General features: G+C 40.9%; 1 protein-coding gene across 1 annotated transcript in view; it reads left to right on the top strand.

The window, feature by feature from the left end:
• The window catches only part of LOC130479493 (cytosolic phospholipase A2 epsilon-like), a 35,053-nt gene that overhangs the window by 20,046 nt on the left and 1,881 nt on the right, over positions 1 to 13,126 (top strand). Inside the window, exons 6-12 of the mRNA XM_056851893.1 lie at positions 227 to 418; positions 1,336 to 1,472; positions 1,741 to 1,963; positions 3,520 to 3,634; positions 6,824 to 6,961; positions 10,384 to 10,491; positions 11,185 to 11,378. Coding sequence (XP_056707871.1) covers positions 227 to 418; positions 1,336 to 1,472; positions 1,741 to 1,963; positions 3,520 to 3,634; positions 6,824 to 6,961; positions 10,384 to 10,491; positions 11,185 to 11,378 — 1,107 coding nt within the window. The remainder of the gene's footprint in view (positions 1 to 226; positions 419 to 1,335; positions 1,473 to 1,740; positions 1,964 to 3,519; positions 3,635 to 6,823; positions 6,962 to 10,383; positions 10,492 to 11,184; positions 11,379 to 13,126) is intronic.

Genomic DNA, 13,126 nt, shown 5'->3' with positions numbered 1-13,126 from the left:
TGTGCAATAAACCAAGAAGCATGTCTATGGGATTAAATTTTGGAAGAGGAAAAATAACAGAACTGCACATGGATAATAGACTAGTTTTCTTGCCTTTGGGGGCATCAGGTAACTGGCCATTCCTCCTCATTATGCCCTCCCTGTTCATGGCTGCAAGCGTCATTTTTGTTCAGCCATACTTCCATTTTATATGTGGGGGTACCCCTGTGATGTTCTGTCAACCTAGCTCCAAAAAATATGTTATGGTCAAAATGTGAAGGATGCTAAAGTACAGTATTTCAGGGCAAAAGATCTAGATGTGCGCTTAGCAAATGAGCTGAGTGTAGCAGAGAAGAATTTCCTACGCAAGCGAAGGAAATATGTTGCTGCTGCTGTGAAGAAGACTCTCCAGCTACCGGAAGACCTGCAGGATGATGAGGTTGGTGAGACAGGGATTTTCTTGCCCTGTTTTCTCTCTTTCCCAAGTAAGACTAGACTGTGTTATAGGGGCTGCTTCAGCCCTGGCACAAGGTACTAAATGATGGACTCAAGAAGCTAGTTATAGGAATTGGGATAGATTTAGCAGTGAGCCAATGGGGTGGGGGTGGGGGGAAGGATCATTCTTTTTGTGAAAGGGATTGCACAATATCTTGTGCAACATCTCCCACTCCCATCCAAGTTTGCTCATATACACAGTTACATACCCATGTATGATCTTGTGCATCTCCTCTCTCTGCCATATTGTGCCCCAGGGAGCCATTTTGAGACTGAAGAGGGTTCACTGCCTGAAACCCTGGATTGGTTATACAATATCTTGTAGAAGCAGAAATGCAAGTAGGGGAACAATAAGTTTTGTAGTGCAAGTGGCTATAGCATTCCTGCTTGTGCAAGAGCTCTAGTGCAAGTAGAAATACCTTGTAGGGATGATGAGACAGCAAATGAGACAGAACAAATTGTTCTTTTGCTGAGGTATTGGGATTTATGTAGCTGATCTCCTAAGCTATGAAGATATCTTATAGTGGGTCATACTATTAGTCGATCTAGCCAGTATTGTCTATTCTAATGGGCAACAGTCCTCCAGAGTGTCAGATTAATGACTTTCCTAGTATTTGTTCCTTGAGACCTTGAACTGGAAATAGCAGTGACTGAACTCAGACTTGCTATATGCAAAGCATGTGCTCTGTTACGAGCTAAGGTTTCATCAGGTGTCTGGCATAAATCTCAACCAGTGCCTACAAATAAAAGTTGTTTATGGTACTCACCAGCAATATAGAATCACTTCAGTCCTTGTCTTTCATAATATTGTTCCCTTGCGATAATGTTCAGTAGCTTACAATTAGCTTTCATGTGCTCTAGGTGCCTGTGGTGGCAATCATGACAACCGGTGGAGGAACCAGGTCATTTACAGCAATGTATGGGAGCCTCCTGGGTTTGCAGAAACTGAATTTGTTAGACTCCATCACATATATTGCAGGTTTATCTGGCACAACATGGTAAGGAGGATTTTCCATTTAGTATCTCTTGCATGGCTTCTTCATGATTTCTCTGTGCCCAAAGTATTGCTGGACAGTTTCAAAACAACATGGAGGACTTTCTGTGGCATCATTGGCACATCTGTCATGGGGGGAGATTCTTATTTAAATAACTGAGATTTATGTTCATCGTTATGTTGTACTTTCTGAAAAAGTTTCTCAAAACTTAAGGTTAGTGTGCCATTAGATGCACACCACTCCAATTTTTAAACATCTTTTCCCCCTTCAGGACTATGGCAAAATTGTACGAAGATGCTTATTGGTCACAGAAATACCTGGAGGAAGCCATTAATGAGGCTCGGAAGCAAGTCAGCAAATGCAAGATTAAATGTTTCTCTATGGATTGTTTGAAGTATTATTATAATGAACTGAAACAAAGGAGACAAGAAGGACATGATTCTTCATTTATAGACCTCTGGGGGCTTGTCATTGAGTCCATGTTATATGATGAGGTGATAACTATATTCTTCATTTTGAAACACAATGATTGATACATATTAGAAGGAGGAATTTCTACAGGGTGCAGACAAATGATAGTTGGAAGGGAGATATCTATGCATACATGGCATGTCCTTTCCTTGCACCTCAGTCGTCATACACCGGTGACTCTGCTCTCCTCTGCCTGTTGAAATTAATCCACTTCACAGGTGATAATGAGCCCAGCACCACAGTGGCCGTTTGTCAGTACAGCAGGAGACAGCTCATCTATAAATGGCTACCATTTATAGCTTTAGGGAGATAGGTTACACATTCCCTAATACAACTTGAACATCAACTGGCATCTAGGTGCGCCTGCATACCAATGAATGCAGACACCCACATACATTTATATCTTAGACTTCAGCTGAACATTTGACATTAACACTGTGGCATTGCTACACTAGCTACTTTGCTGGTGTAGCCCCATGTAACTCCATGGAAGAGTTAAATGGGTTTTTTATTTTTTTTCCCTGTTTTTATTTTTTATTTTGCTACCAGGAAGCCCCTGAGAAGGAGGCGTGGCTGCACCACTCCCAGCCACTGCGTTTCTACTCCTCCCCTCAGGAATGGGCTGCCCGTAGTTGTTATTTTCCCAGCAACTTCATTGGGTGGCCCTGCATTTCTCATTGCTGTTGTACACTGAGTGAACATTTCCATTGAGCTATCCATTACATGTATATCCATTACAACTTTTTCAGTCTTGATCTTGGCTAGTTCAGATGCCATCAGTGTATATTTAAAGTTGGGATTTTTCCCCAATGTGCATCATCTTATATGTATCAACTGAAATTCAGCTGAAATTCATTTACAGGAGAATCTGTCCAGTTTGGATAGATTCTCCTGTGTCTGTGCCTTGGCTTTCATCATTTTGAATAATTTAATATTATCTGCACACTTGGCCACTGCACTGCTCTCTCCATTACAAATTATTTAGGACCATTAAATAGTACCGGTTCCAAAACTGAATCTTGTGGGACTCACTGCTTACTTCCCTCCATTGTAAGAACTGTCCATTTATTTCTACTCTCTGCTTCCTGTCATTTAATCAATTTTTAATTCATAAGAGGAACCATCCCTTATAATATGCTTGCTAAGTTTACCAAGGAACCTTTGGTGAAGGACCCATTGCAAAAGGGACATGAGAAAGAGTTTGCTGCTGACAACTTGGGGTGAAGAGAAGGGAAATCAGCTGGGCAAAATTTTTCCAGCAGAAGATCAGAAGGAAATGATCCCTTATCAGTTGTGAGTCTTCTTCTGATGGCTGTAAGTAACCTGTTTCTGTGAATATACATGAACAGGTTGCAAACAGCTGAACAAACAGCCCATTGATTAATTGGGTGCCTGATCACAACTGGTGAATAGGAAATGAGCTGAACTATCAGAGTTTGAGCAACTCTAGTTAGTAGATCACATCTGAGTTTCTTAAGAACACTTGGGTGGCTGCCATCTGGATTCGGAGACTTGTTTGTTTTCTGTTTGCCTAGTAGTTATAGAACTGGAATTTGTATTTTCCCCTCTCTTATGGCAGAAAACAGATCATACACTCTCACATCAGCAAGTGGCCGTGAATGAGGGTCAGAACCCCTTGCCCATTTATCTGGCTATCAGCCTAAAAGACAACTACAGTGCTCAAGATTTTAAAGGTAATGTTGCACTTATACGTGGGTCATTCCATAGCTATATCAGTTATATGTTGACTAATTTTGTGTTTCTCATTGTGGTGTTTTAAAATGAACCTATTCAACGTCTAGCATATTTTGAAATAATACATCTCATTCTTTCTTTTTAATTAATATATATATATATTCTGCTTTTCTGCCAGACAGCCCATGACAGCTAGCAACATCATTAAAAACAATGTACATAGATTGAATTTCATCCAGCACAGTTGTTTTTGTTTTTATGCTTCTGACATCTTTGGAAAAGGATCTATGATCAAGTTGGCTTCTGAGTCCAACTGGGCCAGAGAGATTATAAGCAAAAAAAAAAAAAAAAAAAAAAACCCTAGCAAATATGTCAAAGTGTTGAATAGAGTTTTCTTCTTTGACGGGGTCAGATCTAGGTGTAAACTGATCACAAAATACCTTGAACTGAAACACTCCCAACATTCCAGGAGATAATTTTTTTTGTTACTTCTGGAATTTGGGAGTTTTTTTAGGTCATTTTGAATATTCCGCGCCAATTTGAAACAGCTAATTTCCAGTTTATTTGAAGCTCATATATAGCTGTGTGCATACTCCTAGTTTCAATACCAAAGGGTAAGTTTCATCCAGCCATGTTTTAGTCAAACATGCCAGATCAATATGCTCATCTCTAATTAACTCATGGAGCAAAGAGATCGTATTTTTCACAGAGCTGGCATTTAACAGAATCAGGGTCATAGCAGAGGAAATAGGAGTCACCTTACTCATTTGTCTTTGGATGGGATGGAAATCCTACTCAGGAAGTGCTCTATCATGTCTCCACCTGTCCAGATCTTCACCAATACTTCCACTACCATACCTCTCACTCCCACACATCACCAGAACATGATTTTGTGTTGCGGAAACTCAGCACAAAACTATTTTAATAAGTAGAGTGGTGTGGTGTGACATTCCTGGAGCAGGTCCCTTAAAAAAAATTCCCTGGGACACCACCCCAAAGACTCCTAACTGCTTCCCAATTCTGTACCATGGATTTCAGCAGGAATTTATTTAGGGATAGACTCCGCTTGGGACTTTAACCAAAGCATGATGCAAGATAAACTTGACAGAAAAGTAAAATGGTCTTTAAAACACAGAGAGACACAACTAATTTAACGGTCACATGTAACAACTGTGGTGAAGGATTCAGTTTTATAAACTATATATATATATATATATATATATATATATATATATATATATATATATATATATGGCAAGAACGGCTTCCTTGAAGGATTAACAAAATTTTGTTGTACAGTTTACATGGTTTCAAATCAACTCAGCAAACCCTACAGTAACATAATAATAATTTTACTGTCATATTCAGTTCCTGGCCACTATAAGATGAATTAATGAAAAATCTTTAATCCCTACATTGACACATATCTCTCTCCCTCACTCTTCTCAGGCTATTTATTTAGAAAATTTCTGTGCTGCTTCTCCAGAGAACCTGCTCAAGGAGGCCTACAAAGTAAAATATAATTAAAAACATAATGAGAACACAAAAGTCCCTAAGTGTTAACAAACTATTTTTGTTTACCCATTATAAAAAAAACCAGTTAGAGCAATTTGTTTCCAAACCCAATTTAAGGTTGCTGTTTTTGACCTTTAAAGTGCTCTGCAGTTTGGAATCAGCATAATTTAAAGGACGACCTACTCCTGTACAAATCTACCTGACTTCTACAGTCATCCTCTAAGACCCTGCTGTGGGTGCCACCACTTTCTGAAGCCAGAAAGGTAGGGTTGCCAGCTCCGGGTTGGGAAATACCTGGAGATTTTGGGGGCGGAGCCTGAGGAGGGCAGGGTTTGGAGAGGGGAGGGACTTCAGTGCCATAGAGTCCAATTGCCAAAGCAGCCATTTTCTCCAGGTAAACTGATTTCTATTGGCTGGAGATCAGTTGTAATAGCGAGAGATCTCCAACCACCACCTGGCGGTTGGCAACCCTTCAGACAGGTGGCAACTCAGGAGAGGGCCTTCTGAGTTATGGTGCCAGAATTATGGAACCCCTTCCCCAGAGATATGTGTCTGTTGTTTTCTGTCATCAGCTGGCGGTGACTAATATCAATGTTTACAAGTAGGTGGTGGGTACAACCACAAAATGGCTGCTGCAGGAGGTAGAGCCAACCACAATGTTAGGCTGTGAGGTCATGCATAACTCTAACAGTAACTCTTCAACATTTCAAGCAGAAGCTCTGCTTGATAGGACACCTTTCTAAATGAACATATTGTTTAAAAACATTTTCTTGCTAACACACAGCTTGCAGTGCTGTGGTGGTAGCTGTCGCTAGAGCAATGTTTTTAAACATCTGCACAGCCATGTAGGTCTCCAATGGCTAATCAGAAGCCCTGCTGGGCAAAAACCCCACTTGGTGCTGCCCTAGGGTTGCCAGGTCCCTCTTTGCCATTGGCGGGAGATTTTTGGGACGGAACCTGAGGAAGGCGGGGTTTGGAGAGGGGAGGGACTTCAACACAATAGAGTCCAATTGCCAAAGCGGCCATTTTGTCCAGGTGAACTGATCTCTATCGGCTGGAGATTAGTTGTTATAGCAGGAGATCTTCTGCTATTACCTGGAAGTTAGGAAATTAGTACAGAAGCAAAACTATGTATAACAAAGTGCAAAAATATATTTATGAGCTACCACATAACATCATGCATAGTGACAATCTATCATCAAACAGTCAAAATCCATAGTTCATGGCATATCCTGGTACATTTCTTCCAAAATATGCATAAAGCAATATCCAGCTGGTATCTTCAAAAAGTGAAGTCACAGTAGGAAGGGGATACGGCTGCTTCAAAATTCTTCTGTTCGGTTATTCCTCAGTCCCCTAAATAATCAATCTTATATTATTCCAGCTTCAATAATTCATGACTGCATTCTAACATTCTGGGTAGTCGCCAAGTTCCACGTAGGGATACAGCAAATGTAGCAGTAGGGGAAAGAGTGCTGAATTACTCTAACCCATCTTCTGCAACTGCTTCCATTATCTTTTAAAAGTTGGGTTCCTCATTTGCTCCAGTAGCAGCTGTTCTTTCCCATTGAGGTAAAAAGAAAATAAAATGCCTGCATTCTGTCTAGCCTTTTCAGTTTCATTATCAAGAACCGCTGGTTCCATATTAAAATTCCATTTTGCTGTACTTACAGAGTGGCTGGAATTCAATCCTTATGAGGTGGGAAACTTAAAATATGGAGCACACATTCATACAGAGCATTTTGGTAGCATGTTCTTCATGGGGCGACTGATGAAGAAACTTCCAGAAGTCCGGATGTGCTTCATGCTAGGTGAATTTACGGGCCTGAAAATTTGTTGAATAAGACACCAGTTGTTTAAACAAAGGAGGGCTAGTCTGAAAGCATGTGGCAGAATTTAGTTGCTTATACATGGAGGTTTTGTTCCCATTCGATATCCAGCTGGAGGAGTTTCATTTCATTTTTCATTTCATTAACCTTTATTGGCATACCAAAAGACAGAGATAGAAAAAAACAACAATATTCCTCCAAAGGGCTATACATATAAGTTACAGTCGGGTTAATAGAACTTTTCTTGTTCTTTAAGAACTCCTGTAAGAAATTCAGCCACGGTAGCCGTAATTTTAGGATCATGGTCACTCAAAAGAAATTTGCATTTCACTTCATTACTCCTGTATGTCTTGTACTGGAGCAAAGTAGATAGCAGTTTATCCAGCAAAGTCACATAGAAGGGGCAATCTAAAAGGATGTGGTCAATTGTATCTAACAAGTTTAAACCGCATGTGCATAGGCGTTCATGCCTAGGGATCTGGAGGTATCGGCCTAAGAGCATCCTAGATGGGAATGCATTAACCCTAGCTAATAGAAAAGCGCGGCGTTGAGAAGGTATCTCTAGGTTATCTAGATACCTAGCCATTTTACCCGATCCATTATTAAGGCCTAGGGCCGCCGGAGGGCAGATGGGGGGAAGAGCTGGGTTAAAATTCTGCAATTCTACATCAAGGAGACATTGCTTGATTCTTTTAAAGATGTAAGATTCATTGGCCAGAGCAAGATTATCTAAATCAATTCCAATTTGGCAGAGTCTAGATCTAATCAATATGTCCCATGAGAAATAATGAAGTTCACTTTTCAAGAAATATAAAAGGGAACCTGGCTCAGTTTGAAAATATAATTTGAGCCAATATCTTATTGTTTGAATCCAGGCTTTGGTGGCAATCAAGTTTTGCCCAGTTTCATGGCAAATCGTGAAATATGAGACACATTTAGGTATCCCCAATATTTGTCTAAGAAATATGGCTTGGATAGCTGGAGGAGTTTTTGTGGAGCATCTGCAAAACATTGTCCCCAGATGTCCACTTCCTTGGTTTTCCCCTGCTTTGCAGAAAACTTTCCTCAAAGTAGTTTGATACAACAGTTTTGAGAAAATCAAAGAATCTTTGCATTCTGTGTGGGTGCGAAGGTGTGCACACTTTTGAAGGTCCTGCCCAAATTAGTGTCCTTTTTACTGCCTCAGCACCTAGAGCCACCATTTCCCCTCACACTATTGGAGGGCTTTTGGGGGGCTTTTTAAAAACTGCAACTGATAGATTGCTATAGCACAATAACATTATCATGATATATTAACATAATCTACTTGCGCCTCTGACTTTCTAGCTTTCATTTTTTTTAAAGTAAGCCTCTATTCATTTTTATTATACAGACCTAAGGGGTGCAACTTTCCCTTTCTATCTCCACAATGAAAGGGGCTAGATAGGTTGTTTTATATAATAAAAGGTGGGAATTCAGAGGCCCTAGTAGATCATGGCAACAGATAGTTGTTACGTTATTGAGTTACAGCAATTTAGCAATTGGTGATTAAAAAAAACAGCCTGGGCAAGTCCTCCAGTATATATGTGGGAAAACAGCAGCTGCTGGGGGTACTGAGGCAAGGAAAGTGTGGGGGGACTTCCATGTGGATCCTCTTTTGGCACTGTGAATGCCTTTGCATTTGAAGTGGCAATAGAAGAAGCCTTCATTTGTGCCACCATCCAAGTCTTGCTTGTACTCCTTTATATGTCTACATTCAAGGACCAGCCCAGCTACTACGAGGACAGTAGCTGCATTTAATTATGTATGCTACTTGTTCAAAGATATGAAAAATTGAAAAAGGGGGGAAATTTGGAAGAATGTTTCCCAATTTTTCCCTGTGGACTTTCCTCCCAATTTTTGGACTGGAAAAATAAGAAACATGGGGGTATGCTGAAAACCCTCCTCTGAAATATTTTTTCTCTTTGAGCTTGAGTGACATGCATCTTAAAACAAGGTTCTTCTCACTCAAAACATATAGCATGAAAAAAGCCTGAGGACTTCTTCAATTTTCCCAATAGAAAAATTTAGGAAATTTTGGGGAGCACTGGAAAAACTGATTTTTTTCCCCTTGAGTGAAATGAAAGACCAAGTTTTCCTCAAGATGCATAGTATGAAACATGTTTTTGTCAGACAATCAACAGCATTCAATAATGATCATTCCTATGTATACTGTATGCATATACAATATTTTTTTGCATAAATAAAAATAATTTTGGAAACAATTTAAATGATATAACATGTTAACAATGTTAACAATAACACATTAAAATGTTAACAATAACATGTTAACAATAACATGTTATTAAATAGTTTTTTTTCAGTGTTATAAAGTTTAACTTAACATCCAGATATGCTGGTAGTCCTATACCTATTGTGACTTCCTGAGAGTGTTTCTGTCAAAATAATACATTTTATTTTTATCTTCTACAGAATTTTTTTTCTTCCTCCAATTTTTATTTTTCTTCTACCCCTCAGATGGCAAAAATTAAGATGCATGTGCTAGGGTAGCATAGGGTGCAGCAGGTTGCAACCCTTTCTCAAGTATTGGGTGTACTTGCAGTTTTCTTATAGAAAATGAGTGTGTGTTAAGTGCCATCAAGTCGCTTCTGACTCATGGCTACCCTGTGAATCAATGCCCTCCAGAACATCCTATCTTTAACAGCCTTGCTCAGGTTAGCCTGATGCAAAGGAAGACTGGGCTGCTCTACCTGTAATAATTGTGCAGATGAAGAAATTTAGTATAGCGATGCTCAGTTGCAATTTCCTCTTCTGCAAGCTTATTAAAGGCACAAGAGGCCTTTACTCTTTGTCTGTTTCAGTCATGAACTCCTGCCAGTGTTGGGCATTTTGGACCAGTTTATCTTGATCATAAGAATTTTGGAGAGTTGTAGAAGCAGCACTTTGGATTTGGCTGGATGGCTAGTTTAGGGTTCGGGATACTGGCTGAAGTCACAAATCTAATGCCACATAGGCATTTCCCCAGCTGAGGCCATATTTTACCCTGCAGAATGTTCATGTGAATTTAAGTTCTAGAACAGTGATACTCAGTGGCTCAGAAGCCATGTGTGCTTCTTTGACAAGCCGTGTGTGCTTCTTTGATAAGGTTTTCTGAGCACTGTCCCCCAATGTGACACCTAACCCATGTTTCAGGCAAATGGACAAGGCCCTTGCCTGTTGAAGCTTGTGGTTGGCAGGTTGAGGAATGGGTTGAGCTGCAAGTGTCCCTGAGCTGCAGGCATATTGCAGGCACATTTGCATAACAGCAAATGTGGCTTTCTGTGAACCACGTAATGAGTACCACTTTTCCAGGAGGAGGAGAAAAATCACCACCTGTCTGTTTAATACTTGTAAATATCTTCTGCTCTTCTATCTTCTACTCACAGGAATGTGGAGCAGCATATTTTCATTGGACTTCATGTATTTCTGGCATTTGTCCAGTAGCGCTGAAGACTTTTGGTGCAAGTGGACCCAAGACAGAGTAGAAGACATTGGTAACAGGACTCCTCCCCTTTCTGTTTTTAAATTAGTATTGTCACACCCTTGTTTGATAGCACAAATCACATAAATAACTAGAGGAGACTTACACCCTCTACATGCGACTTCTCTGTATGTTGACTGAACATATTGGGAGGGACAATGGGTAAGGCTGCCAAAGCATGGAGGGATTGTGCCTTCAGACCTAGAATACAGTCTTGTATGATTGTATTGTAATATCTTTGAGAGCCAGTGTGGTATAGTGATTAAGAGCGGTGGTATGGAGCGGTGGACTCTGATCTGGAGAACCGGGATTGATTCCCCACTCCTCCACATGAGCGGAGGAGGCTAATCTGGTGAACTGTATTTGTTTCCCCAACCCTACACATGAAGCCAGCTGGGTGACCTTGGGCTAGTCACACTCTCTCAGCCCCACCTACCTCACAGGGTATCTGTTGTGGGGAGGGGAAGGGAAGGTGATTGTAGGCCAGTTTGAGTCTCCCTTAAGTGGTAGAGAAAGTTGGCATATAAAAACCAACTCTTCTTCTTCTTTGATTAAGGAAGAGCCTTGGCACTTGGGCCTTTTAAATGAAAGTGATGGGAATGAAACCTGTACATAATGCATTCCTACTGACTTACAGAGTTCTGCCTAGGAGACTAACTTGTTGGTCCCTATGAACACGAGTAACCATTCTTTCTATCTTACATAGATGACACTATTCTACCTTCAAGGCCTCACGAACTGGATACTCGCGTTGTTTGTGCTCAGGGCCAGCTTTCTCGTTTTCTCCGAGAAGTCTTAACAGGACGTCCAACAATAGCAGAGTATCCCAATTTCCTAAGGGGCTTCCAGATGCATGATGAATACTTGAACAATAAGCATTTTTCTACATGGAAAGGCACAGTAAACATCTTGATGCATGGAGATTTATAGTCAGATTTTTAGTCAGAAGATGCTCTCAGTTCTCTAGCTGCCTCACTTCATAACCCTTCAACATTTTACAGAGCAAAACAGGTCATATTGTTCTCTGCCAAGTGAGCAGGGACTTCTTTGTATGGAAGAAACCCAATGAAAGAATTTGGCAGCTTATTCCATCAGATATTTTGGAAGATTAATTTCACAAAGTCTGTGTGCATAGTTTACACTGGTTGTCCCTATGTTTTGATCTGCTTTTTCCCATAAAGGGAAAAAGCAGATAAAAAAATAGGGACAACCAGTGTGAAGCTATACACACAGAATGCTTTATGTCTGTTTTCACTGCATCTTTCTGTGTGCATACCCTGACATTCAGTACAGACCTGCAACTTGTACACATGAGTAACATTAAATAGGTATGTTTGGAATGTACCTCAGGACCACAGATGGGGCAGGTAAAGTCACCATTCAGTGTATCAGGCAATGCTATTTTTTTAACTTGCTGGGTTGTTTCTGGGTGAGCCAAAAGCAACACCAGGCTAGCGGTGTGGGGCAGTACCCAAGTTCAGATCTGGAAGGTCTCTCTAGCTCTGTTTCTGAATGAAGAACTGGAAAATAGAAATGAATCATGAAGTGCAGCAAGCACACACTTTTCTATTGACCATGTAAAGTCCCCCCCCCCCCAAATATTTTTTCTAAGCTTGGTCAATCCACAGGCCCCTTACTTTGCTCAATGAGAGTGGCTTATGTTGCTCATCCCTATTGCCTTTCACACCTGAAGAGCACTCTGATGTGTGTAGACCATGAAAGCTCACTAGTCTAGGTCCTTTCCTTAGTTCATGAGGTACCTTATCCAAGCTGCAGACTTCCTGACAGGAGAAAAATTTTGTGCTGTCCAGCAAGGGAATAGTGCAAGTCATTCCTCTCTCCCAAAATCAGTGCAGTAGTAGAAGAAGTTTGGGAGGAAGGAGATACTACTCCTTTATTGTTGTCACGTGGAAGCTTACTGGAAGCTGATCTGCAATATTTGCTTTTTAGATTCTGTGATAGATTCCCTCCCTAACAAACTGATGGAAACAGCAGAGGAACCTCTGTCTCTGGTAGATACTGGTTTCTACATCAACACCAGCTATCCACCCCTTCTGAAGCCTGAGAGGAAAGTGGATATTATACTACATTTAAATTACAGTGGGGGCTCCCAGACCTTGGTAAGAAGCAGCAAATTATTCCCACCTTTCTTCTGGCAGACCCAGTGCAGTTTCCTGATATGAATAAATGGCTCTACTGTCCCTGTCTGGTACTTGTTTATTTACTTGTACAATGCTTATAGGTTTTTAATCCAACTTATTCAGATGTGTTTGGTGCAGACTTTGACTTACATTGGTACCCATTTGCACCCCTTGCTGTTGTCGCCATTTGCCTTCTCTTCTGCACCACCTCACCCAGAAGCTGGAGCAGATAATATGTCTTTCCTTGATGTTTCCCGGTGTGTTTTTAAACTCAGCATGGCGAACCACATATGCCCACTCGGGCTTCCTGAACTCTTGTGTCTTGTGAGAGTTCAGGAACCCCTGTTGGGTATGTGTGGCTTGTAGCACTGTGCTTACAAGCCACACAGGGGAATGAGGTCCACTCCATAACCTGGATGTGGGGTGATGATGGCGGCTATCTCTCCCCCCCACCCAAATCCACCATTTGAGGCTGCTGCCTTACCTCACCTCTTTGTAGATCTGGCT

This window comes from Euleptes europaea, chromosome 6 (assembly GCF_029931775.1).
Source record: "Euleptes europaea isolate rEulEur1 chromosome 6, rEulEur1.hap1, whole genome shotgun sequence".
Lineage (NCBI taxonomy): Eukaryota > Metazoa > Chordata > Lepidosauria > Squamata > Sphaerodactylidae > Euleptes > Euleptes europaea.
Note: the sequence above shows the minus strand (reverse complement) of the source record. Positions and strands in the feature narration are given on the sequence as shown.